Here is a 25737-nt window from a genome sequence, read left to right as displayed (position 1 = left end):
AGAACTACATTGTGCTGATCAAGGAGCCTAGTGAATGCTTAGAATTAATGTATGCATCTCTTTACAAAGAGTCAATATAATATAGGGAATTCTAATCAGTACAGCAAACAAAATCTAACAATAGGAAAGGAAATCACTGTGCTGGAGAGCTTACAATCGAAGTGTACAATCAATGCTATGATACTGGGATGAAGGTGTCTGTGTGAAATAAATTTGATTAAAAGGCAACGCTGTAATAGTAACATGTTTACGATGCCCTTATCACGGAACACAGAACGTCACAGACCATGAATAGTGATCACAAGGCATTAAAAGCCCTCAAAAAGTTTATAAGATGACAAGTGCCCAGTGACCCACTGTAAATGAAATAGTAGATAAGAAATTTGGAACTTGCTGACTTTTGCCTCCTGACACGGTCTCTCTCTCCACTGACCGCTATAAACTGTCCAGCCTTTTACAGCAATTTCACAATCAGGCCCATCTCATGGAGAGCTGTACGAGATCAGTGTGCTTATGGTACCAGCCTGGGATGGGAAGGAGGTGCTGGTGTGTGTATAGAAAATATGACAGGATCCCTCACAATACGAGCCCTCCACTGAAACACATACATTACATATACATATGCATATATCAGCACACACACCAATTAATAGCAATGGGGCAACACATACATTATATATCATTATACATATGTAGGTGCATTTATATGTATGTATAAACACAGACAGCAATCAGCAGCAAAGGGGCAACACATAATATATTTCATACATATGTAGGTGCAATATAGATAGATATGCATAATCTATCTACAGACACCGATCAATAACAGAATGGCAATACAGAGATAAGAGGAGCAAATAATATACGCCTATTTAAACCCACAGCTGCCCAGAAGGGTGTGTGCAGTGCATACATATATACATATACTGTGTGTGTATATAACGTGTGTGTAACACAGAGCGATAAATAGCGCCGAGGGTCAGAGTGCTGCATCTTCCTGCTCACATCTGCGCTCCGTATGAGACTCACTCACCTGTCCCAGGCGCTGTCCAGTTCCGGTTCCGCCGCCTCCCGGGCCCACCCTGCACAGGACACACCGCTTCCAGGCTGCTTGTCTCCCAGCGGCTGCTTCCGGTTCCAGGGGCCGGTCTCCCAGCGGATGCTTCCGGTTCCGGCTCCGGAGCGGAGAGGGGCGGGGGCCGCGGCTGGGAGTTATCACACAGCGCCACCTCCCGCCCGCACCGCGCCACTGCACCCCCAGCGTCTGGGAGTTATCACACAGCGCCACCTCCCGCCCGCACCGCGCCACTACACCCCCGGGGGCTGGGCGTTATCACACAGCGCCACCTCCCGCCCGCACCGCGCCACTACACCCCCAGCGGCTGGGCGTTATCACACAGCGCCACCTCCCGCCCGCACCGCGCCACTACACCCCCAGCGGCTGGGCGTTATCACACAGCGCCACCTCCCGCCCGCACCGCGCCACTACACCCCCAGCGCCTGGGCGTTATCACACAGCGCCACCTCCCGCCCGCACCGCGCCACTACACCCCCAGCGCCTGGGAGTTATCACACAGCGCCACCGCCTGCCCGCACCGCGCCACTACACCCCCGGGGGCTGAGAGTTATCACACAGCGCCACCTCCCGCCCGCACCGCGCCACTACACCCCCAGCGCCTGGGCGTTATCACGCAGCGCCACCTCCCACCCGCACCGCGCCACTACACCCCCAGGGGTTGGGAGTTATCACACAGCGCCACCTCCTGCCCGCACCGCGCCACTACACCCCCGGGGGCTGGGCGTTATCACACAGCGCCACCTCCCGCCCGCACCGCGCCGCTACACCCCCAGGGGCTGGGAGTTATCACACAGCGCCACCTCCTGCCCGCACCGCGCCACTACACCCCCAGCGCCTGGGAGTTATCACACAGCGCCACCTCCTGCCCGCACCGCGCCACTACACCCCCAGCGCCTGGGAGTTATCACACAGCGCCACCTCCTGCCCGCACCGCGCCACTACACCCCCGGGGGCTGAGAGTTATCACACAGCGCCACCTCCTGCCTGCACCACGCCACTACACCCCCAGCGGCTGGGAGTTATCACACAGCGCCACCTCCCGCCCGCACCGCGCCACTACACCCCCAGCGGCTGGGATTATCACACAGCGCCACCTCCCGCCTGCACCGCGCCACTACACCCCCGGGGGCTGAGAGTTATCACACAGCGCCACCTCCTGCCCGCACCGCACCACTACACCCCCAGGGGCTGGGAGTTATCACACAGCGCCACCTCCTGCCCGCACCGCGCCACTACACCCCCAGGGGCTGGGAGTTATCACACAGCGCCACCTCCTGCCCGCACCGCGCCACTACACCCCCGGGGGCTGAGAGTTATCACACAGCGCCACCTCCTGCCCGCACCGCGCCACTACACCCCCAGCGTCTGGGTGTTATCACACAGCGCCACCTCCTGCCCGCACCGCGCCACTACACCCCCAGCGACTGGGAGTTATCACACAGCGCCACCTCCCGCCCGCACCGCGCCACTACACCCCCAGCGACTGGGAGTTATCACACAGCGCCACCTCCTGCCCGCACCGCGCCACTACACCCCCGGGGGCTGGGCGTTATCACACAGCGCCACCTCCCGCCCGCACCGCGCCACTACACCCCCGGGAGCTGGAAGTTATCACACAGCGCCACCTCCCGCCCGCACCGCGCCACTACACCCCCGGGGGCTGGGAGTTATCACACAGCGCCACCTCCCGCCCGCACCGCGCCACTACACCCCCGGGGGCTGGGCGTTATCACACAGCGCCACCTCCCGCCCGCACCGCGCCACTACACCCCGGGGGCTGAGAGTTATCACACAGCGCCCCCTCCTGCCCGCACCGCGCCACTACACCCCCAGGGGCTGGGCGTTATCACACAGCGCCACCTCCCGCCCGCACCGCGCCACTACACCCCCAGGGGTTGGGCGTTATCACACAGCGCCACCTCCCGCCCGCACCGCGCCACTACACCCCCAGCGGCTGGGCGTTATCACACAGCGCCACCTCCTGCCCGCACCGCGCCACTACACCCCCGGGGGCTGGGAGTTATCACACAGCGCCACCTCCCGCCCGCACCGCGCCACTACACCCCCGGGGGCTGGGCGTTATCACACAGCGCCACCTCCCGCCCGCACCGCGCCACTACACCCCGGGGGCTGAGAGTTATCACACAGCGCCACCTCCTGCCCGCACCGCGCCACTACACCCCCGGGGGCTGAGAGTTATCACACAGCGCCACCTCCTGCCCGCACCGCGCCACTACACCCCCGGGGGCTGAGAGTTATCACACAGCGCCACCTCCCGCCCGCACCGCGCCACTACACCCCCGGGGCTGGGAGTTATCACACAGCGCCACCTCCCCCCGCACCGCGCCACTACACCCCCAGGGGCTGGGCGTTATCACACAGCGCCACCTCCCCCCGCACCGCGCCACTACACCCCCAGGGGCTGGGAGTTATCACACAGCGCCACCTCCTGCCCGCACCGCGCAACTACACCCCCGGGGGCTGGGAGTTATCACACAGCGCCACCTCCCGCCCGCACCGCGCCACTACACCCCCAGGGTCTGGGAGGTATCACACAGCGCCACCTCCCGCCCGCACCGCGCCACTACACCCCCAGCGCCTGGGAGTTATAACACAGCGCCACCTCCCGCCCGCACCGCGCCACTACACCCCCAGCGGCTGGGAGTTATCACACAGCGCCACCTCCCGCCCGCACCGCGCCACTACACCCCCAGCGTCTGGGTGTTATCACACAGCGCCACCTCCTGCCCGCACCGCGCCACTACACCCCCAGCGGCTGAGAGTTATCACACAGCGCCACCTCCCGCCCGCACCGCGCCACTACACCCCCAGCGACTGGGAGTTATCACACAGCGCCACCTCCCGCCCGCACCGCGCCACTACACCCCCAGCGACTGGGAGTTATCACACAGCGCCACCTCCTGCCCGCACCGCGCCACTACACCCCCGGGGGCTGGGCGTTATCACACAGCGCCACCTCCCGCCCGCACCGCGCCACTACACCCCCGGGAGCTGGAAGTTATCACACAGCGCCACCTCCCGCCCGCACCGCGCCACTACACCCCCGGGGGCTGGGAGTTATCACACAGCGCCACCTCCCGCCCGCACCGCGCCACTACACCCCCGGGGGCTGGGCGTTATCACACAGCGCCACCTCCCGCCCGCACCGCGCCACTACACCCCGGGGGCTGAGAGTTATCACACAGCGCCCCCTCCTGCCCGCACCGCGCCACTACACCCCCAGGGGCTGGGCGTTATCACACAGCGCCACCTCCCGCCCGCACCGCGCCACTACACCCCCAGGGGCTGGGCGTTATCACACAGCGCCACCTCCCGCCCGCACCGCGCCACTACACCCCCAGCGGCTGGGCGTTATCACACAGCGCCACCTCCTGCCCGCACCGCGCCACTACACCCCCGGGGGCTGGGAGTTATCACACAGCGCCACCTCCCGCCCGCACCGCGCCACTACACCCCCGGGGGCTGGGCGTTATCACACAGCGCCACCTCCCGCCCGCACCGCGCCACTACACCCCGGGGGCTGAGAGTTATCACACAGCGCCACCTCCTGCCCGCACCGCGCCACTACACCCCCGGGGGCTGAGAGTTATCACACAGCGCCACCTCCTGCCCGCACCGCGCCACTACACCCCCGGGGGCTGAGAGTTATCACACAGCGCCACCTCCCGCCCGCACCGCGCCACTACACCCCCGGGGCTGGGAGTTATCACACAGCGCCACCTCCCCCCGCACCGCGCCACTACACCCCCAGGGGCTGGGCGTTATCACACAGCGCCACCTCCCCCCGCACCGCGCCACTACACCCCCAGGGGCTGGGAGTTATCACACAGCGCCACCTCCTGCCCGCACCGCGCAACTACACCCCCGGGGGCTGGGAGTTATCACACAGCGCCACCTCCCGCCCGCACCGCGCCACTACACCCCCAGGGTCTGGGAGGTATCACACAGCGCCACCTCCCGCCCGCACCGCGCCACTACACCCCCAGCGCCTGGGAGTTATAACACAGCGCCACCTCCCGCCCGCACCGCGCCACTACACCCCCAGCGGCTGGGAGTTATCACACAGCGCCACCTCCTGCCCGCACCGCGCCACTACACCCCCGGGGGCTGGGAGTTATCACACAGCGCCACCTCCTGCCCGCACCGCGCCACTACACCCCCAGCGCCTGGGAGTTATCACACAGCGCCACCTCCCGCCCGCACCGCGCCACTACACCCCCAGCGGCTGGGAGTTATCACACAGCGCCACCTCCCGCCCACACCGCGCCGCTACACCCCCAGCGGCTGGGAGTTATCACACAGCGCCACCTCCTGCCCGCACCGTGCCGCTACACCCCCAGCGACTGGGAGTTATCACACAGCGCCACCTCCCGCCCACACCGCGCCGCTACACCCCCAGCGGCTGGGAGTTATCACACAGCGCCACCTCCTGCCTGCACCGTGCCGCTACACCCCCAGCGGCTGGGAGTTATCAGACAGCGCCACCTCCCGCCCGCACCGCGCCGCTACACCCCCAGCGTCTGGGCGTTATCACACAGCGCCACCTCCCGCCCGCACCGCGCCACTACACCCCCAGCGTCTGGGAGTTATCACACAGCGCCCCCTCCTGCCCGCACCGCGCCACTACAACCCCAGCGGCTGGGAGTTATCACACAGCGCCACCTCCCGCCCGCACCGCGCCACTACACCCCCGGGGGCTGGGAGTTATCACACAGCGCCACCTCCCGCCCGCACCGCGCCACTACACCCCCAGCGTCTGGGAGTTATCACACAGCGCCACCTCCCGCCCGCACCGCGCCACTACACCCCCAGCGGCTGGGAGTTATCACACAGCGCCACCTCCCGCCCGCACCGCGCCACTACACCCCCAGCGGCTGGGCGTTATCACACAGCGCCACCTCCCGCCCGCACCGCGCCACTACACCCCCGGGGGCTGGGCGTTATCACACAGCGCCACCTCCGGCCCGCACCGCGCCACTACACCCCGGGGGCTGAGAGTTATCACACAGCGCCACCTCCTGCCCGCACCGCGCCACTACACCCCCGGGGGCTGGGCGTTATCACACAGCGCAACCTCCCGCCCGCACCGCGCCGCTACACCCCCGGGGGCTGAGAGTTATCACACAGCGCCACCTCCTGCCCGCACCGCGCCACTACACCCCCGGGGGCTGGGCGTTATCACACAGCGCCACCTCCTGCCCGCACCGCGCCACTACACCCCCAGCGCCTGGGAGTTATCACACAGCGCCACCTCCCGCCCGCACCGCGCCACTACACCCCCAGCGCCTGGGAGTTATCACACAGCGCCACCTCCCGCCCGCACCGTGCCACTACACCCCCAGCAGCTGGGAGTTATCACACAGCGCCACCTCCTGCCCGCACCGCGCCACTACACCCCCGGGGGCTGGGAGTTATCACACAGCGCCACCTCCCGCCCGCACCGCGCCACTACACCCCCGGGGGCTGGGAGTTATCACACAGCGCCACCTCCCGCCCGCACCGCGCCACTACACCCCCAGGGGCTGGGAGTTATCACACAGCGCCACCTCCCGCCCGCACCGCGCCACTACACCCCCAGCGGCTGAGAGTTATCACACAGCGCCCCCTCCTGCCCGCACCGCGCCACTACACCCCCAGCGTCTGGGCGTTATCACACAGCGCCACCTCCCGCCCGCACCGCGCCACTACACCCCCAGCGGCTGAGAGTTATCACACAGCGCCCCCTCCTGCCCGCACCGCGCCACTACACCCCAGCGGCTGGGCGTTATCACACAGCGCCACCTCCTGCCCGCACCGCGCCACTACACCCCCAGCGACTGGGAGTTATCACACAGCGCCACCTCCCGCCCGCACCGCGCCACTAAACCCCCGGGGGCTGGGCGTTATCACACAGCGCCACCTCCTGCCTGCACCGCGCCACTACACCCCCGGGGGCTGGGAGTTATCACACAGCGCCACCTCCCGCCCGCACCGCGCCACTACACCCCCAGCGGCTGAGAGTTATCACACAGCGCCACCTCCCGCCCGCACCGCGCCACTACACCCCCAGCGCCTGGGAGTTATCACACAGCGCCACCTCCCGCCCGCACCGCGCCACTACACCCCCGGGGGCTGGGAGTTATCACACAGCGCCACCTCCCGCCCGCACCGCGCCGCTACACCCCCAGGGGCTGGGAGTTATCACACAGCGCCACCTCCTGCCCGCACCGCGCCACTACACCCCCAGCGCCTGGGAGTTATCACACAGCGCCACCTCCTGCCCGCACCGCGCCGCTACACCCCCAGGGGCTGAGAGTTATCACACAGCGCCACCTCCCGCCCGCACCGCGCCACTACACCCCCAGCGCATGGGAGTTATCACACAGCGCCACCTCCCGCCCGCACCGTGCCACTACACCCCCGGGGGCTGGGCGTTATCACACAGCGCCACCTCCCGCCCGCACCGCGCCACTACACCCCCAGCGCATGGGAGTTATCACACAGCGCCACCTCCCGCCCGCACCGTGCCACTACACCCCCGGGGGCTGGGCGTTATCACACAGCGCCACCTCCCGCCCGCACCGCGCCACTACACCCCCGGGGGCTGGGCGTTATCACACAGCGCCACCTCCTGCCCGCACCGCACCACTACACCCCCAGGGGCTGGGAGTTATCACACAGCGCCACCTCCTGCCCGCACCGCGCCACTACACCCCCAGGGGATGGGAGTTATCACACAGCGCCACCTCCTGCCCGCACCGCGCCACTACACCCCCGGGGGCTGGGAGTTATCACACAGCGCCACCTCCTGCCCGCACCGCGCCACTACACCCCCGGGGGCTGGGCGTTATCACACAGCGCCACCTCCCGCCCGCACCGCGCCACTACACCCCCAGGGGCTGGGCGTTATCACACAGCGCCACCTCCCGCCCGCACCGCGCCACTACACCCCCAGCGCCTGGGTGTTATCACACAGCGCCACCTCCCGCCCGCACCGCGCCACTACACCCCCAGCGCCTGAGAGTTATCACACAGCGCCACCTCCTGCCCGCACCGCGCCACTACAACCCCAGCGGCTGGGAGTTATCACACAGCGCCACCTCCCGCCCGCACCGCGCCACTACACCCCCAGCGCCTGGGCGTTATCACACAGCGCCACCTCCCGCCCGCACCGCGCCACTACACCCCAGGGGCTGGGAGTTATCACACAGCGCCACCTCCCGCCCGCACCGCGCCGCTACACCCCCGGGGGCTGGGCGTTATCACACAGCGCCACCTCCCGCCCGCACCGCGCCGCTACACCCCCGGGGGTTGGGAGTTATCACACAGCGCCACCTCCTGCCCGCACCGCGCCACTACACCCCCGGGGGCTGGGAGTTATCACACAGCGCCACCTCCCGCCCGCACCGCGCCGCTACACCCCCGGGGGCTGGGAGTTATCACACAGCGCCACCTCCGGCCCGCACCGCGCCACTACACCCCCAGGGGCTGGGCGTTATCACACAGCGCCACCTCCCGCCCGCACCGCGCCACTACACCCCCAGCGCCTGGGCGTTATCACACAGCGCCACCTCCCGCCCGCACCGCGCCACTACACCCCCGGGGGCTGGGAGTTATCACACAGCGCCACCTCCCGCCCGCACCGCGCCGCTACACCCCCGGGGGCTGGGAGTTATCACACAGCGCCACCTCCCGCCCGCACCGCGCCACTACAACCCCAGCGGCTGGGAGTTATCACACAGCGCCACCTCCCGCCCGCACCGCGCCACTACACCCCCGGGGGCTGGGAGTTATCACACAGCGCCCCCTCCTGCCCGCACCGCGCCACTACACCCCCGGGGGCTGGGAGTTATCACACAGCGCCACCTCCCGCCCGCACCGCGCCGCTACACCCCCGGGGGCTGGGCGTTATCACACAGCGCCACCTCCTGCCCGCACCGCGCCACTACACCCCCAGGGGCTGGGCGTTATCACACAGCGCCACCTCCTGCCCGCACCGCGCCACTACACCCCCAGGGGCTGGGCGTTATCACACAGCGCCACCTCCCTGCCCGCACCGCGCCGCTACACCCCCGGGGGCTGGGAGTTATCACACAGCGCCACCTCCTGCCCGCACCGCGCCACTACACCCCCAGCGGCTGGGAGTTATCACAAAGCGCCACCTCCCGCCCGCATCGCGCCGCTACACCCCCAGCGTCTGGGTGTTATCACACAGCGCCACCTCCCGCCCGCACCGCGCCACTACACCCCCGGGGGCTGGGAGTTATCACACAGCGCCACCTCCTGCCCGCACCGCGCCACTACACCCCCGGGGGCTGGGAGTTATCACACAGCGCCACCTCCCGCCCGCACCGCGCCACTACACCCCCAGCGTCTGGGTGTTATCACACAGCGCCACCTCCCGCCCGCACCGCGCCACTACACCCACGGGGGCTGGGAGTTATCACACAGCGCCACCTCCTGCCCGCACCGCGCCACTACACCCCCGGGGGCTGGTAGTTATCACACAGCGCCACCTCCCGCCCACACCGCGCCGCTACACCCCCAGCGGCTGGGAGTTATCACACAGCGCCACCTCCTGCCCGCACCGCGCCACTACACCCCCAGCGGCTGGGAGTTATCACACAGCGCCACCTCCTGCCCGCACCGCGCCACTACACCCCCGGGGGCTGGGAGTTATCACACAGCGCCACCTCCCGCCCACACCGCGCCGCTACACCCCCAGCGGCTGGGAGTTATCACACAGCGCCACCTCCTGCCCGCACCGCGCCGCTACACCCCCGGGGCTGGGAGTTATCACACAGCGCCACCTCCCGCCCGCACCGCGCCACTACACCCCCAGCGCCTGGGAGTTATCACACAGCGCCACCTCCCGCCCGCACCGCGCCACTACACCCCCAGGGGCTGGGAGTTATCACACAGCGCCACCTCCCGCCCGCACCGCGCCACTACACCCCCAGCGGCTGGGCGTTATCACACAGCGCCACCTCCCGCCCGCACCGCGCCACTACACCCCCAGCGGCTGGGCGTTATCACACAGCGCCACCTCCCGCCCGCACCGCGCCACTACACCCCCAGCGCCTGGGCGTTATCACACAGCGCCACCTCCTGCCCGCACCGCGCCACTACACCCCCAGCGGCTGGGAGTTATCACACAGCGCCACCTCCCGCCCGCACCGCGCCACTACACCCCCAGCGCCTGGGCGTTATCACACAGCGCCACCTCCCGCCCGCACCGCGCCACCTCCCGCCCGCACCGCGCCACTACACCCCCGGGGGCTGGGCGTTATCACACAGCGCCACCTCCTGCCCGCACCGCGCCACTACACCCCCGGGGGCTGGGCGTTATCACACAGCGCCACCTCCCGCCCGCACCGCGCCACTACACCCCCGGGGGCTGGGCATTATCACACAGCACCACCTCCCGCCCGCACCGCGCCACTACACCCCCGGGGGCTGGGCGTTATCACACAGCGCCACCTCCCGCCCGCACCGCGCCGCTACACCCCCGGGGGCTGGGCGTTATCACACAGCGCCACCTCCCGCCCGCACCGCGCCACTACACCCCCGGGGGCTGGGCGTTATCACACAGCGCCACCTCCCGCCCGCACCGCGCCACTACACCCCCAGCGGCTGGGCGTTATCACACAGCGCCACCTCCCGCCCGCACCGCGCCACTACACCCCCAGGGGCTGGGAGTTATCACACAGCGCCACCTCCCGCCCGCACCGCGCCACTACACCCCCAGGGGCTGGGCGTTATCACACAGCGCCACCTCCCGCCCGCACCGCGCCACTACACCCCCAGGGGCTGGGCGTTATCACACAGCGCCACCTCCCGCCCGCACCGCGCCACTACACCCCCAGGGCCTGGGCGTTATCACACAGCGCCACCTCCCGCCCGCACCGCTCCACTACACCCCCAGCGTCTGGGCGTTATCACACAGCGCCACCTCCCGCCCGCACCGCGCCACTACACCCCCAGCGTCAGGGTGTTATCACACAGCGCCACCTCCCGCCCGCACCGCGCCACTACACCCCCGGGGGCTGGGCGTTATCACACAGCGCCACCTCCCGCCCGCACCGCGCCACTACACCCCCAGCGGCTGGGCGTTATCACACAGCGCCACCTCCCGCCCGCACCGCGCCACTACACCCCCGGGGGCTGAGAGTTATCACACAGCGCCACCTCCCGCCCGCACCGCGCCACTGCACCCCCAGCGTCAGGGTGTTATCACTCAGCGCCACCTCCTGCCCGCACCGCGCCACTACACCCCCAGCAGCTGGGCGTTATCACACAGCGCCACCTCCCGCCCGCACCGCGCCACTACACCCCCAGCGGCTGGGAGTTATCACACAGCGCCACCTCCCGCCCGCACCGCGCCACTACACCCCCAGCGGCTGGGAGTTATCACACAGCGCCACCTCCCGCCCGCACCGCGCCACTACACCCCCGGGGGCTGGGAGTTATCACACAGCGCCACCTCCCGCCCGCACCGCGCCACTACACCCCCGGGGGCTGAGAGTTATCACACAGCGCCACCTCCCGCCCGCACCGCGCCACTGCACCCCCAGCGTCAGGGTGTTATCACTCAGCGCCACCTCCTGCCCGCACCGCGCCACTACACCCCCAGCAGCTGGGCGTTATCACACAGCGCCACCTCCCGCCCGCACCGCGCCACTACACCCCCAGCGGCTGGGAGTTATCACACAGCGCCACCTCCCGCCCGCACCGCGCCACTACACCCCCAGCGGCTGGGAGTTATCACACAGCGCCACCTCCCGCCCGCACCGCGCCACTACACCCCCGGGGGCTGGGAGTTATCACACAGCGCCACCTCCCGCCCGCACCGCGCCGCTACACCCCCGGGGCTGGGCGTTATCACACAGCGCCACCTCCCGCCCGCACCGCGCCACTACACCCCCAGGGGTTGGGAGTTACCACACAGCGCCACCTCCCGCCCGCACCGCGCCACTACACCCCCAGCGTCAGGGTGTTATCACTCAGCGCCACCTCCTTCCCGCACCGCGCCACTACACCCCCAGCGTCAGGGTGTTATCACTCAGCGCCACCTCCTGCCCGCACCGCGCCACTACACCCCCGGGGTCCGCACAGGAATACTTGTGTTTAGTGGCACACGTGGGATCATACAATGCAACCCTGTGGCGCCTATAACATGAGATGCAGGCTGTGTAAATGCAATGGATAGATTATATTAAACAGGAATTCCCTTAGGAAATAGAATGATATTTGGCGTGCCATTGGGATGCACAGTCCCAGCAATGCATACCCCATATAATATACTCTCTGTATATAACATTGTAACCTCCCAGAGACTAGGACTCCCCATTGTTTCCATACAAGTCTGTAGCATTAACCACTGCCTGACCAGTGTCACTCCTTGTCCTGCAAGGACAATACTCATATACAAAAATAAGTCAGGGATCTGCCATAGAAATAAATCAGGGGAAGCTCTTTGCAATGCTCTTTAATGTTTTGCACGTGTGCTGACAAGGAAAGGGTTAATAGATGATGTAACACGTTTCAGCTTGTCATCAATAGCTGCTTTTGCTACATTACTGATACGTTTATATATATATTGTTACTAACCAAATGAATACTTGTTTCTGCAATCCCCAGCAGCTACACACTGATGGGTTAATATTGTATGCATGGACTATTGCTACACAGTATTGTGTTACCCTGGGGTGTCAGATGCCTCGTTACAAATAAACTGCACCCACAGTTATTTAATTTCAGATTCATGTTGGAAATATGAGGGGGAGAGAATGAGATCAGCCCACCTGCAATACATGAGAGCCCTGTATCCTCATGGGGAAAGGTGGTACAGCACTGAGCTGCACCTCATCCAGTCACACTGGGGGTATTAAAGCATTTCCTAAGATAGCCCCCTAAGCACTGAGACCAGCCCCAGCTCTGCAGGTGTGTGATGTGCATGGTGCACAGGCTTGTGGATGCACATCAGAGAGGAGCAGAGGTTGCCTGCATCTGCCCCCGGAAGCATTCACTGCCCCTCCTCCTCCTCTTATCATCTCCTAGAAGCCATCAGAGCTGGGAGGATATCACTGATTGTAAGTAAAGCTCCAGCATGTTCCTCTATCAGCTCATTGTGCAGTGCATGGAGCCAGCCACTCCTCATATCCCAGCCAGATACCCCAGCCAAATACCCCCCACTGCTCTTACCCCAGCCAGATACCCACCCACTGCTCTTACCCCGGCCAGATACCCATCCACTGCTCTTACCCCAGCCAGATACCCACCCACTGCTCTTACCCCAGCCAGATACCCATCCACTGCTCTTACCCCAGCCAGATACCCATCCACTGCTCTTACCCCAGCCAGATACCCACCCACTGCTCTTACCCCAGCCAGATACCCACCCACTGCTCTTACCCCAGCCAGATACCCATCCACTGCTCTTACCCCAGCCAGATACCCACCCACTGCTCTTACCCCAGGCAGATACCCACCTACTGCTCTTACCCCAGGCAGATACCCACCTACTGCTCTTACCCCAGCCAGATACCCACCCACTGCTCTTACCCCAGCCACATGTGCGCATGGTTTTAAGACGCTGTTAGTAATATATTGTTACATTGCCTGTTTGTTTATATACTGCATTATAGAAACACGGGACATGGTGCTTGTTGCACCCACTGCTAATACAAAAGCAGCACGTTCCTGGTTATTTCCTCATGTGATTATCCTCCATGGAAGTAGCACAGTTAAATGATGCAACCACCAATGCTTGTGTATAGGGAAGATGCCTTCAATGTTTGCATTACTGGAAGAAGCAGTGTGTGTGTGCAGGTGTTTATGTATATATTGATTTATTAGTAGTAAACCTTTTTTTCATGAGTTATATTTTCATATAAGCGAGTTTAAGTGTTTCTGGTTGTTTACTCTAAATAAATCCTTGTAACTGTCAATCTGCAGTTTTATCAGACTTAATATTTAAATAGCAGCATTGCCTAAGCCAAGGGTGCTCAAACTCCAGTCCTCATGGGCCACCAACAGGTCAGGTTTTCAGGTTATTCCTGCTTCAGCACAGCTGGTTCAATCAGTGGCTCAGTCAAAGTCTGAGCAACTAATTGAGGCACCTGTGCTGAAGCAGGGATATCCTGAAAACCTGACCTGTTGGTGGCTCTTAAGGATTGGAGTGGGCCACTCCTGATCTACCACATGTATTGTGACACTTTGTAGTTCCCACAGCTGCCTACCCTTTCTTGTTGCAGCCGGCCTCGGGCAGGGAAAGGGTTAACCCCTTGCTTTTGCTGAAGCTGTGCCATGCTGCATGTACAGACTCAATCTTAGTTACTTCCATTCCCTAATACTTCTCCATGTGCGTGTTCAATGTCTCGATACAATGTGTGAGGTTGTAGCCAGCATGGGATCACATTGCTGAAGGATGATACAGTTGCAAAACTAATGGCAACAACACAGATGTCAACAAAACACTATTGGTTTTCCGTGGGTAAATATCTCCGGACTTTGGGGTTCCCAGAGATAACAATAGTGCATGCCCTCTAAATCCCCCTTTTTTTACAGGATTGAAATTGGGGGGTCTTCCAGAGCTTACCTGTGCTATTTGCGGCTCTGGGGACCTCCAGATTCCGGAGATATGTTCCAGTAACATCACCACTGTAACCCCTCTGCTTTTAGCTCTCAGACTTAGGACTGTAGCTGAGACCGGGGGGGGGTCTCTGCTTCGGTTGCCACAAGGCTGCATAAGGCTGCGCTTATAGTGACGTCGCGTCAAAACAAATGCATTGCCACCGTCACGTGCGCTTATATTAAGCGCGACGCAGCGATTGCTTGGTTGCGATCGCCGGAAGTCATCTCAATTTGATTTTTCCAGCGACCGCAGCCTGACGTCGCGCAGTACTATAAGCGCAGCCTAGCGCGAACAAACCTGGTAGCACTCAGGTCAGCGCAGATCTGATCTAAAATGGCCGCCCCCCCTTTTTAAAGGCTCCTCTCCCTCATAGTCCCTCCTTCTCCTCCACAGCTGTTATTATTGGCTGCTCACATGTCCATCACAGTCACATGTCCAGAGCACATTGGAGAGGAACCAGCCAGGGGGCAGTGTGACCGTGCCTGAGCTCATCACACAGGGGGTTACACCAGTATTACGAGTAGGGGGATTGCTGCTTTAAGGGATTTATTTAAACATGGCTTTTACACACACGCACACACACCACACCCACACCACACCCACACCACACCCACACCACACCCACACCACACCCACCCCACACCCACACCACACCACACCCACACCACACCACACCCACACCACACCCACACACCACACCCACACACCACACCCACACACCACACCCACACACCACACCCACACACCACACCCACACACACCACACAAACCACACAAACCACACACCACACACCACACACCACACACACCACACACACCACACACACCACACACACCACACACACCACACACACCACACACACACCACACACCACACACAACCACACACAACCACACACAACCACACACACAAATATATATATATATATATATATATATATATATATATATATATATATATATATATAATACTGAGTTAAGTTATGGTGAGTAAAAAAAGTGACAAAAACCCTCCACAGGAAAGCAAATATGCAAATATAACTGTATGCTCATCTGTATGTCTTAGGCAGGTCTACAACCCCGCCTTTCCCCATTATCACCCAGCATACAGCACTTCCACTGCAGCAAGGGATTCTGGGAAATGACATGCAAATGAGCACACCGTGTCACTTTTTGCCTCAATAACCATTTTTAACATGGTTCCCTATAGGCTTAAGCTTGCTGCATGGTCACAGCTTTGAGCACAGCCAGGGTTAAGGTGGATACCCAGAAAACCACCCACAGACAGCTGTTTCGACCTTGATGGGTCTCATCAGTGTGGGGTTGATTTTAACTGGGTATGCAAGAGAGGCTATGGGATAGGCTATACCATAATACTAAGTTAAGTTATGGTGAGTAAAAAAAGTGACAAAAACCCTCCACAGGTGGTTTTCTGGGTATGCACCTTAACCCTGGCTGTGCTCAAAGTTGTGACCATGCAGCAAGCTTAAGCCTATAGGGAACCATGTTAAAAATGGTTATTGAGGCAAAAAGTGACACTGTGTGCTCATTTGCATGTCATTTCCCAGAATCCCTTGCTGCAGTGGAAGTGCTGTATGCTGGGTGATAATAGGGAAAGGCGGGGTTGTATGTATATATATATATATATACACTCACACTCACACACCCTTACGAAAATGTTTATCTCATACTGTTCTGATGTGATGGGGATTCTGTGCTTCTATGAGTAGGAGCTGGATGTATAATTCTGTTTAGGAGATTACACTCTCCCACAATTAGAAAAATGAACTGCACTCCCTGAAAGCCAACCAGTCAGTGGGAGCAGCAATGCATCAATACAATGGGTGGTGCTGACCGATAGTGTAGATAATGTATTCTCTGCCAATTGCTGACTTGGGGTAAATCATTCACCTCTCTTCTCTGCTCGCCACCGCTAATGATGTACTCCTGAGAACAGAGAAATGAGGATAAATGTTCCAATATCAGGATGCACAGTGAGACGTCGCACATATAGGACATCGGACCACTACTGGATACATTTTCCACACTGAGAGGACACCATACACTGCTTCCCTTCAGTGTACACATTTGACTTCTTGTAATTTGCAAAACCATTCTATTATCTAGCCAGATTGTATAGTGTGTATAATGTGTCCTATTTTTCCTTCCGCAGGTACTCCTACAAACCTGGAGCTCCCTCCGAGGCGGGCGTAGGAGATGTATGGCCAGGTTAGAAGACACTGTGGCCGATACGTCATACTCTTTCAACATGGCAACTCTGCGTCTTCTGGACTTTCCTCTTTCCTTTTACAATCCTTTTACGCAGGTAGTTTGGTATCTGATATCTACAATGTATTGTGAATGTTGTTTTACTCTGATATCATGTCGGATTGTGAACCACTTATATATTGAGCCCTAATCTCCAGCTGTAACTTTAGCTATGAAAGATAGAGGATAAACCTGACATTACTGTAAAATGTAAAGCAGAAATATCTCGAGCCTCCAGGCAGAGGGGAAGACGCCAGAACGTCCCCACATTGGATGCACTCGACACACCTGTGTTTCAGTGATCTAGCGGGTAATGGTGAGTCCATAATTGTGCAGTATACACGAGTATACGGGTGGATGATTGTAAGGTTTAAATACCATTTTTTATTAACCTTTAAACCTTCCAATCACCCACTCTTTGTTGCATTTTGTGTCACTTGCTTCCAGAAAAACTTTTCTTCACTTAGCTCCCGCCACCAGTGTCAAACGTGGGGACGTTCTGGCGTCTTCCCCTCCGCCTGGAGGTTTGAGACACCATTACTTTCTCTTATACCCCTTCCCCCTAGTGCAGCCACCCTATAATCAACTACAGGAGGGCGGTTACCTTCTCTGTTGTTGTTTGACATAACTGTGCCCAGTCTGGGAGGGTTTCTATTCGTACGTAGTTTACAAAACAAAGGTTTTGAGACATGAGAGCTTTTTATTAACTTGGCTACTTGTCTTATGTACCCTTCAATTAGTATAACTGTGACTAACAAGACATTTAAAAAACTTACGGTGGGTAAAAAGAAAAGTGACAAAACCCTCCGCTGTACAGAGTACAAGGGGTCCATGTTAAAATGGATAAAAGTAAAGAGTGACACTGTGCTCATTTGCATGTCATTACCCAGAATCCCTGGCTGTAGTGGAAGCACTGTTTGATAAGGCTGAGTCCGCAATGTAGGCTGTGGCGTGAGATCTTCGGTGTACGCGCCACACACCACAGCACATCCCTCAATAGGGCAGGCCCCAGATGCCGTGTGTGTGTGCGCGCGCAAAGCGCGATGATGCGTACACTGGCAGGGAAGACAAGAATTTTGTCTTCCCGTGACGCGATCACATGTCATCGCACAGCCAATGGAAGGGCAGATATGCCACATCATGGCCCGCACCCCGCGCATCTCATCGCTACCCTACAGAACCGCACAACGCGGCTTTCAACCACCAGGCGCGCATGCTGCAGGTAAGACTTGGGCTGTAGCCTAAGAGGTAATGGGGAAGGGCAGGGGCGCAGACCTTTCTGAGACATGCAAATGCCCCCACCAGTTGTATTTGTATTTACTGTATAACTGCGAAAGATGATCCAACGTGAGATATATTAAAAAAATATAAGATTTGTAATTATTTGGCTGACAGAAGCATAATATAACTAGAAAAGGAAAACAGAATATTTGTAAGGTTTGCTGTCCCCTTCTAGTTCAGTTTGTGGCCCTACTATAAATATCCCTTACTCCTATAGGATCACCCACTGCATTAAAAAGAATAGTTACATGTAGTTACATGCTGAACAATGGGTTACAGGTGCATAGCAGAATAAGGATTAGAAGAAGAAAGAACAAAACAATTACACATTATTTAACTTTAAAAGATCTCATCTTGCTCCTTTTTTAGGGGATGTTTTTATTTTTAATATCGGATGCTTTTTCAGGAGACGTGCCCAGGAGGTCACTGCACTCTGGGGAGACCTCCATTTTGAAGTCGGTGGTTAGTAGGGTAACCTGAGATGCTAGAGATTTAAGAAAACAATGCTTTTAACACAAAAATAAACAGAGGAGCAGGAAATGGCCACGGAACAAGACACCCGCATTACATCAGTTAAACTCCTATAGGGATTCTGGGGGGAGGGTATGATTGCTGCCTTAACGACTTCTACACTTTAGAAAAGGCTTCAGCAGTGATGGTGCAGTAGGCCCGTGTCTGTCTGCCACTTCCCCATCAAATCTAATTAGACTGTTACATGATGTACAATATTTATAGTGATTTTAGTGTCATGAACTTCTGACATCTTCTTGGACAGACACATGTAAGATATTTCTGTTCATATAAGGATTTTCTTTTTATGTCCCTGATTATGAGCAAGACAGTTTCATACACTTCAACACCGTGATATTATTAAAACAACCAAATGTGCTTGAATATTGGTAGCGCTACCCATGACCTAATGTGCTAGTTACTGTACATATTGTATCTGTGTCTCCAAGCTGAAGTCCTCTTCTCCCGGCCTGAGGAAGCTGTTTGCAGTAACGGCAGTCAGCGCAATATCACTTCTCTTTCTCGCCCATCACTTTAAAAGAAGACGGGGAAAGAAGAAAAACAAAATCCCCTCATGGGAGCCGGGGCACCTCGTTTTAGATTGTAACAAAAATTCTGCATCAGAAAAAGGTGTGTTGAAGCATAACATAATACTTTGGTAGAAAGGGGGTTTGATAACATAATACTTTGTATCAGTAATTTTGACACAAGTGTGCCAATAAATATATTGCTCACGGTTCACGATTCACACTTCTTGAAATATACTAATCCCTTCCCTGTATGTCACATGAGCATTACACAAACAAACAATTGGGATTTCCATCCAAGACCTGACAATTTGGACGATATAGAATACGGCCCCTAATATTTTTTCTAGGTACAGTATATTTTTTGTTTTTCATTTTTACAAAACCTGCTATTGAAACCGAACAATATTATGTACTACGTAGTTTTCCAGTAAGCGCCAATGTGAATAAGACCAATATGTATATAGAGTGGGGGAGGGGAGTGGAGTGGGGGAGGGGAGTGGGGAGACAGTGGATAAACTCCATAGGTTTTGCTAATCATTTATTTATTTTTAGGTTCCAGCTGTTCTAGTAGCAGACACAATTTAACTCTGTCTCTGAGTTCTGCAAAGGAGAAGGGATCTCAGTTATACATGAATGGCGGACCATACAGTAAATATTCTGGTTCGGTGCAGAGCTTGGCTTCTGTGAGTACTGCTACCTTCTATAGAAATGTCCCATCACGCAGACCCCCTGAAGTGTGTCCCATCATGCAGAGACCCCCGGGGGGTGGGGGGGAGAGGGTCCCTGCGCAGTAACTTCTTCTACTTTCTGTATTCGTGTACATCTCCAAATTGGAAAGTATAAAATGGAACAGCGTTAATATTGGTAATCAATTAGAGGGGGGGGAATCAAATTATGTGCGTGCCATTATTCATTCGCCAAATGGCACATATAGTTATTGGGCTGTAACAGGCTATTCCTATTTGGTGATTAATAAGGATATTGTCCTTTTTTCCTTCCAATGTGGGAATTGATCTCAACGTTGTGAAATTAGACCCCACAATCCTGCTTTAAACTATTATTTGGATATATCCTGCCTTCTGTACTTTTCAATTTTAGCTAATTCAAGACTGTCTTTGCATTAATATCTTTACAACTATGTCTTCATTTGTAAATACAGTAATATTCTACAGGGGGGGGGGAAGTGTTGTATCCTTGTGGTGACCTGTAACGATCTGCTGAGAAGTTCCTAATTGTTGTTTTAGTAGAAATATCCTTGTTATTATTAGGTGCGAAGCGTTAACTCCTGCCACAGCTGTGGCTGCATCAATCCTAATTCGTGGGATAAAGCGGATGAGGATGAGATGAAGCTTGTAAATATCCCAGTTACTACTCCAGAGAATTTATACTTAATGGGTGGGTATCACTAAGGGAACATGGTGGTATGTGTATGTGTTATTTGCATGTCTTGCAAAGACAGCCACATGTATGCAGCAGTTCATATTTTTGGTCTTTGACCTTTAGCAGATGTCTTATGTTGGCTGTGCATTCATCTTGGTCAGATCTTAAGAAATGTAATGCATACACTGCCCTGTGAACCCCCTCCTGTGTGCTCTTTTGGAAGGAATGGAGCTGTTTGAGGAGGCCCTACGTCGATGGGAACAAGCTTTGACCTTTCGAAACAGGCAAGCTGAGGATGAAGCCGGGTGTAGCGCCATCAAGCTGGGAGCAGGAGATGCTATAGCTGAGGAGAATGCTGAAGTAAGTCGTGCCTCTTAACCAGGAGTGGCCAACTCCAGTCCTCAAGGGCCACCAACAGGTCAGGTTTTCAGGAAATCCCTGCTTCAGCACAGGTGATTGAGCCACCTGTGCCAAAGCAGGGATATCCTGAAAACCTGACCTGTTGGTGGCCCTTGAGGGCTAAAGTTTGCCACCCCTGTTCTAAACAATAATATTTGTAAACGTGTGCTATCAATTCCAAATTTCAGGGTAGTTTTGTACAATGCTGGATTCTAAACTTCCATTAAAATTCTGGCAGCTGTGTTCCTGTTCTTTGTATTAAAGAAAATGGCTGAATCTCTCACACCTGCAGAATGATTATTGATACGCTGCGGAACACGACAAAAGCAGCCATGAGAATGTGGAAGTGCGTATTTGTACATCCAGGGCTGCAGACAGGTTTCCCGGGGCCCAGGACTAGAGATAGCCTGCCCCCCCCCCCCCCCTGCCCCGGCCCCCCTCATCTCACACCTCGCGAGCCCCCTCTATTCCCCACCCTCTTCCCATGTATTTCTCTCCCCCCCGTCTCACTCCCTCTTCCTCACTCGCCCCGCATGTATATCTCTCCCCTGCGTCTCACACTTAGGCCGTGGTCAGGGTGCCGTCGTGGCGACGTGCGTGCGCACGTCAGGGACTCTCCCATGGTAGTCTATGGAAGGTAGCGTGGTAGTTGCGGCAGTTGGCGGCGCTGAGGCGCGCTGACGCGGCTGCAGTTTGGAGATACAAGTGATTTTGAGATTAGAGGCTGCAGTCGCGTGATGTCAGCGTCACGTGAGCTGGTTCAGCCAATGAGGGCGAACCAGCTCCGGGCTGTGTTCGCCACACCCTCCCTAATCTCTTGAAGCTCAGCAGTAGGGATGTTCACACATCGTGCGGGAGACGGTCGGAGTGGTCGGAGTGCCGGGAGTGGGTGACTGCCAGGGAGGGGTGACTGTGACTGCTGGGGGGCCCCGGCTCTCCCCACCTGCAGGCCTCTTCCTCTATCTCTTTCCCACGCCGGACTCTCTGACATCAGCGCTCGCCTGCCCGCCCACTCAGGGCTCAATTATACCAAATGCTGCAGGGCGGCAGCGCTATTCTGTGACGTCACCCAGCGCTGCCGCCGAGCAGCATAGTGATTATACCAGGGAGCCGGTGAAGAGCAGGCAAGGAGGCGTGGCCATGAGCGCTTCACCCTCATTGGCTAGAACCGCTCCTGTGACGCGGCTGTTACCAGCCGAGAAAAAATCTGCAGATCGCGCCAGGAGACGGCCGCCCTGCAGCTCCACGCGGCGCGCACACCGCAGCAGGTATGTGCGCTGCTATTCGTTTTTTTTTAAGTTGTTTTTTCAGGAGCGCCGCGCCCATTTTCCTGTATAATCACGGCCTCATGGCGCCGGAAGCTGGGCCCAGCTCACATCCGGTGCGCCGACGTCAGAGAGGCCCGTCGCGCGCCGACGTCAGAGAGGCCCGTCGCGCACTGACATCAGAGGGCCCGGCGTGGGATAGAGGAAGAGGCCTGCAGGTGGGGAGAGCCGGGGCCCACCGGCAACTGCTTTGTCCGGCCAATGGGCCCCCTGCCGCCACCGGGCCCGGGGCACCAGTACCGGCTGCTTCCCCCTCTCGGCGGCCCTGTGTACACCATAAGAGAGGCTGCCAGAAGAACTCATGGGCATGACGTGTAACTGTACCCTACAGAGATAATTGTAATTCCGCTTTGGTAATACTTAAATGTTTTTTGGTCATGCCAACAAAGCTTACTTGATTTGTAAATTCGGTGACACATTTTCCCATGTGTCTGATATGCAAAACATTGCTCAATTGAGCCGGGATCAGTGTTGAGGACATTACAGGGCTCGTCTTTAAGTTATGCGCTTGCTACTTCTTCCCTTCAACACTGGAGGTACTCGCAGGAGCCTCCATAATCACTGAATGATTTAGCAGCTACATTATGAATTATTACTGTATACATTATTGCTTTCCCCAGGATATCATTAGTGGTGAATTCATTCATAAACTCGAAGCGTTGCTGCAGAGAGCTTATCGACTCCAGGAGGAGTTTGAGGCCAATCTCGGGGCATCGGATCCTGCTTCTCTAGCTAATGACATTGGTAAGACTTGCCTATTTATACCTTGCAGTAGGGGGGGGGGGGCTAACTCTCATTTAAGCAACATCTGGATTATGTCATCACAAGAGGTGTCTGAGCTCTCCATCATGTTTCTCACGTTTAGATACATTCTGGAACAGACTTTAAAATAACATTTCTGCTATTCCAATCCCCCCCTGCAAAGTAGTCCAAACACATGTCAGGGACGGATGAAAAACACTAATCTCCTTGGGTAGGAGGCTTTTGTATGTTTACTGAAACCAGCTCCATCAGAAGATGAGGCAGGACTTCCCTCCCAGGGCAGTAGATGAGGCAGGACTTCCCTCCCAGGGCAGACGATGAGGCAGGACTTCCCTCCCAGGGCAGACGATGAGGCAGGACTTCCCTCCCAGGGCAGAAGATGAGGCAGGACTTCCCTCCCAGGGCAGAAGATAAGGCAGGACTTCCCTCTCATGGCAGAAGATAAGGCAGGACTTCCCTCCCAGGGCAGAAGATGAGGCAGGACTTCCATCCCAGGGCAGAAGATAAGGCAGGACTTCCCTCCCAGGGCAGAAGATAAGGCAGGACTTCCCTTCCAGGGCAGAAGATGAGACAGGACTTCCATCCCAGGGCAGAAGATAAGGCAGGACTTCCATCCCAGGGCAGAAGATAAGGCAGGACTTCCCTCCCAGGGCAGAAGATAAGGCAGGACTTCCCTCCCAGGGCAGAAGATAAGGCAGGACTTCCCTCCCAGGGCAGAAGATGAGGCAGGACTTCCATCCCAGGGCAGAAGATAAGGCAGGACTTCCATCCCAGGGCAGAAGATAAGGCAGGACTTCCCTCCCAGGGCAGAAGATAAGGCAGGACTTCCCTCCCAGGGCAGAAGAAATAGTCAGAAACCTGAGAGGTTGGAAAGCTTGTAACATATCAACAGCTTGTTCGTCCAATGAAAGTATCACACCCCCTACACCAGGGGTGGAAAACTCCAGTCCTCACGGGCCACCAACAGGTCAGGCCTTCAGGATATCCCTGCTTCAGCACAGATGGTTTAATCAGATTGAGCCACCTGTGCTGAAACAGGGATATCCTGAAAACCTGACCTGTTGGTGGCCCTTGAGGACTGGAGTTGCCAGCCCCTGGCTTAGGCTCGGGCCATAGAGGGGTGGGGAAAGCGGAGGCGCGCTAACGCTGAGGCTCGCCTGCTTCAGTCAGCGCGATTGCACGGACTTGCAGGCGAGCCAGCGTGCGCGAAGGGAGCCGGGGGAGGTGGTTGGAGGCGGGGCAGTGACGTCGCTGGGCCAATCGCCCACGACGTACTGACATCAATGTCACGGCGCCGTGACGTTGACGCTGCTGTGCTGTGATTGGAGGTTTTCAGCCGACAGCGCGCTGAAAAACAGCTTGGCGCTCGGCTGAAACCTCCAACTCGTCAGCACGCCTGCGGACGCTCGCGTGAGCCCCCTCTCAAGGAATCCTCATTGAGGATGCAGGGGCTCAGCGCGGAGCGTCCGCACGCCTCAGCACGGCCTGTCCGTCTATGGACTCGGCCTTACGCCCTCTCCCTCCTTTTTGTTACTACAAGAAATAGTCTGGAATAATCATACTTTGCTAAGTATGCGGTATTGGATTTAACACCTGCAGGGTCCTAATTCTAAAGCAATATATTACAAGACCTTGATATAATGAAGGAGTTGAGGTAGAAATCACCCTTAACAAATGTTGGCGTAGGCTGAAGACACTCCGCACTGAAACACCCTTTCCACCCTGTGAAACCTAAGTTTCACTTCTATTTTGTGATACGTTGAAAATCTCTTCTCTTTTTTTTTTTTTTTTGCAGTAACCACAGGTGAGTTACTAAACATTGCAAGAAAATTCACAATGACGACCATGGTCAATAAGCCCTGCTATTATATAAACAAATAGGAAACTATTTGGAGGGAGGTTTTTACGAAGTAGCGGATCAAAATAGAAAAAAAATCAAAGTTAAAACAATTTGTGCAAGAATATCGTTTCTGTGGCCGACACGGGCTTAAATGCAGAAAGTTAAGAGGTTCAGCGCTTCACATGGGCACAGGGCCGCCAACGGGGGGGGACAGAAGGTACTGGCGTCCCGGGCCCCACGATTTCTGTTGGCGGCCCTGCATGGGCACTTGTATCTGAATCCTATTGCGGTTATACCGTGCACTCAAACAGCAAAGTCCGCACTTTTTCCTGCTCGTTATTTACCTTAAGTGATCTCTTCTTGTTCTTTCAAATGCTGTTTTTTTAAAAAAAAAAATTTAAATGGGATGCCTCGTTCAGGAGATACAAGCGTTTGAAATATTCCATTGCAAAGTTAAAATGAAGCTCTCTCCAGAGCTTATTGCTGCCTAATGGGTACCAGAATGGTCACTAGAAAAAAAAAAAAAAAAAATATATATATATATATATTTTAAAGAGCAGGACATGCCTGGGCGGTAAGATGCTAACAATGTATGAGTTGAACTCCTATAGGCTTCTGGGGAGATTGCTGCTTTTAAATGGAAAGGTGTCTCATTGTGAATTAAATCCCAGTGGTTTTTGGAAGTGGAGAAGATCAGTCCCTCCCTGTGTGATACTGATGTTTGGGAA

At 57.4% G+C, this 25737-nt stretch overlaps 2 protein-coding genes across 9 annotated transcripts in view; one reads left to right on the top strand and one right to left on the bottom strand.

The window, feature by feature from the left end:
* USP33 (ubiquitin specific peptidase 33) overlaps positions 1-1173 on the bottom strand; it is a 38045-nt gene extending 36872 nt beyond the window's left edge. For 3 of the 6 annotated variants that reach the window (XR_012804032.1, XM_075615756.1, XM_075615757.1), the window contains exon 1: positions 1034-1173. The gene's annotated coding sequence lies outside the window, so the exon portion shown is untranslated. The remainder of the gene's footprint in view (positions 1-1033) is intronic. The other 3 variants (XM_075615759.1, XM_075615760.1, XM_075615758.1) reach the window with 3 other exon arrangements.
* Positions 1174-12925: 11752 nt separating this feature from the next.
* MIGA1 (mitoguardin 1) overlaps positions 12926-25737 on the top strand; it is a 43525-nt gene continuing 30713 nt past the window's right edge. For 2 of the 3 annotated variants that reach the window (XM_075615755.1, XM_075615753.1), the window contains exons 1-7: positions 12926-13170; positions 16888-17040; positions 19223-19403; positions 19856-19986; positions 20572-20698; positions 20907-21043; positions 23028-23151. In XM_075615755.1, coding sequence (XP_075471870.1) covers positions 13054-13170; positions 16888-17040; positions 19223-19403; positions 19856-19986; positions 20572-20698; positions 20907-21043; positions 23028-23151 — 970 coding nt within the window. In that variant the 5' untranslated portion in view covers positions 12926-13053. The remainder of the gene's footprint in view (positions 13171-16887; positions 17041-19222; positions 19404-19855; positions 19987-20571; positions 20699-20906; positions 21044-23027; positions 23152-25737) is intronic. The other variant, XM_075615752.1, reaches the window with a different exon arrangement.

Source organism: Ascaphus truei, chromosome 10 (genome assembly GCF_040206685.1).
Source record: "Ascaphus truei isolate aAscTru1 chromosome 10, aAscTru1.hap1, whole genome shotgun sequence".
NCBI classification, from domain to species: domain Eukaryota; kingdom Metazoa; phylum Chordata; class Amphibia; order Anura; family Ascaphidae; genus Ascaphus; species Ascaphus truei.
Note: the sequence above shows the minus strand (reverse complement) of the source record. Positions and strands in the feature narration are given on the sequence as shown.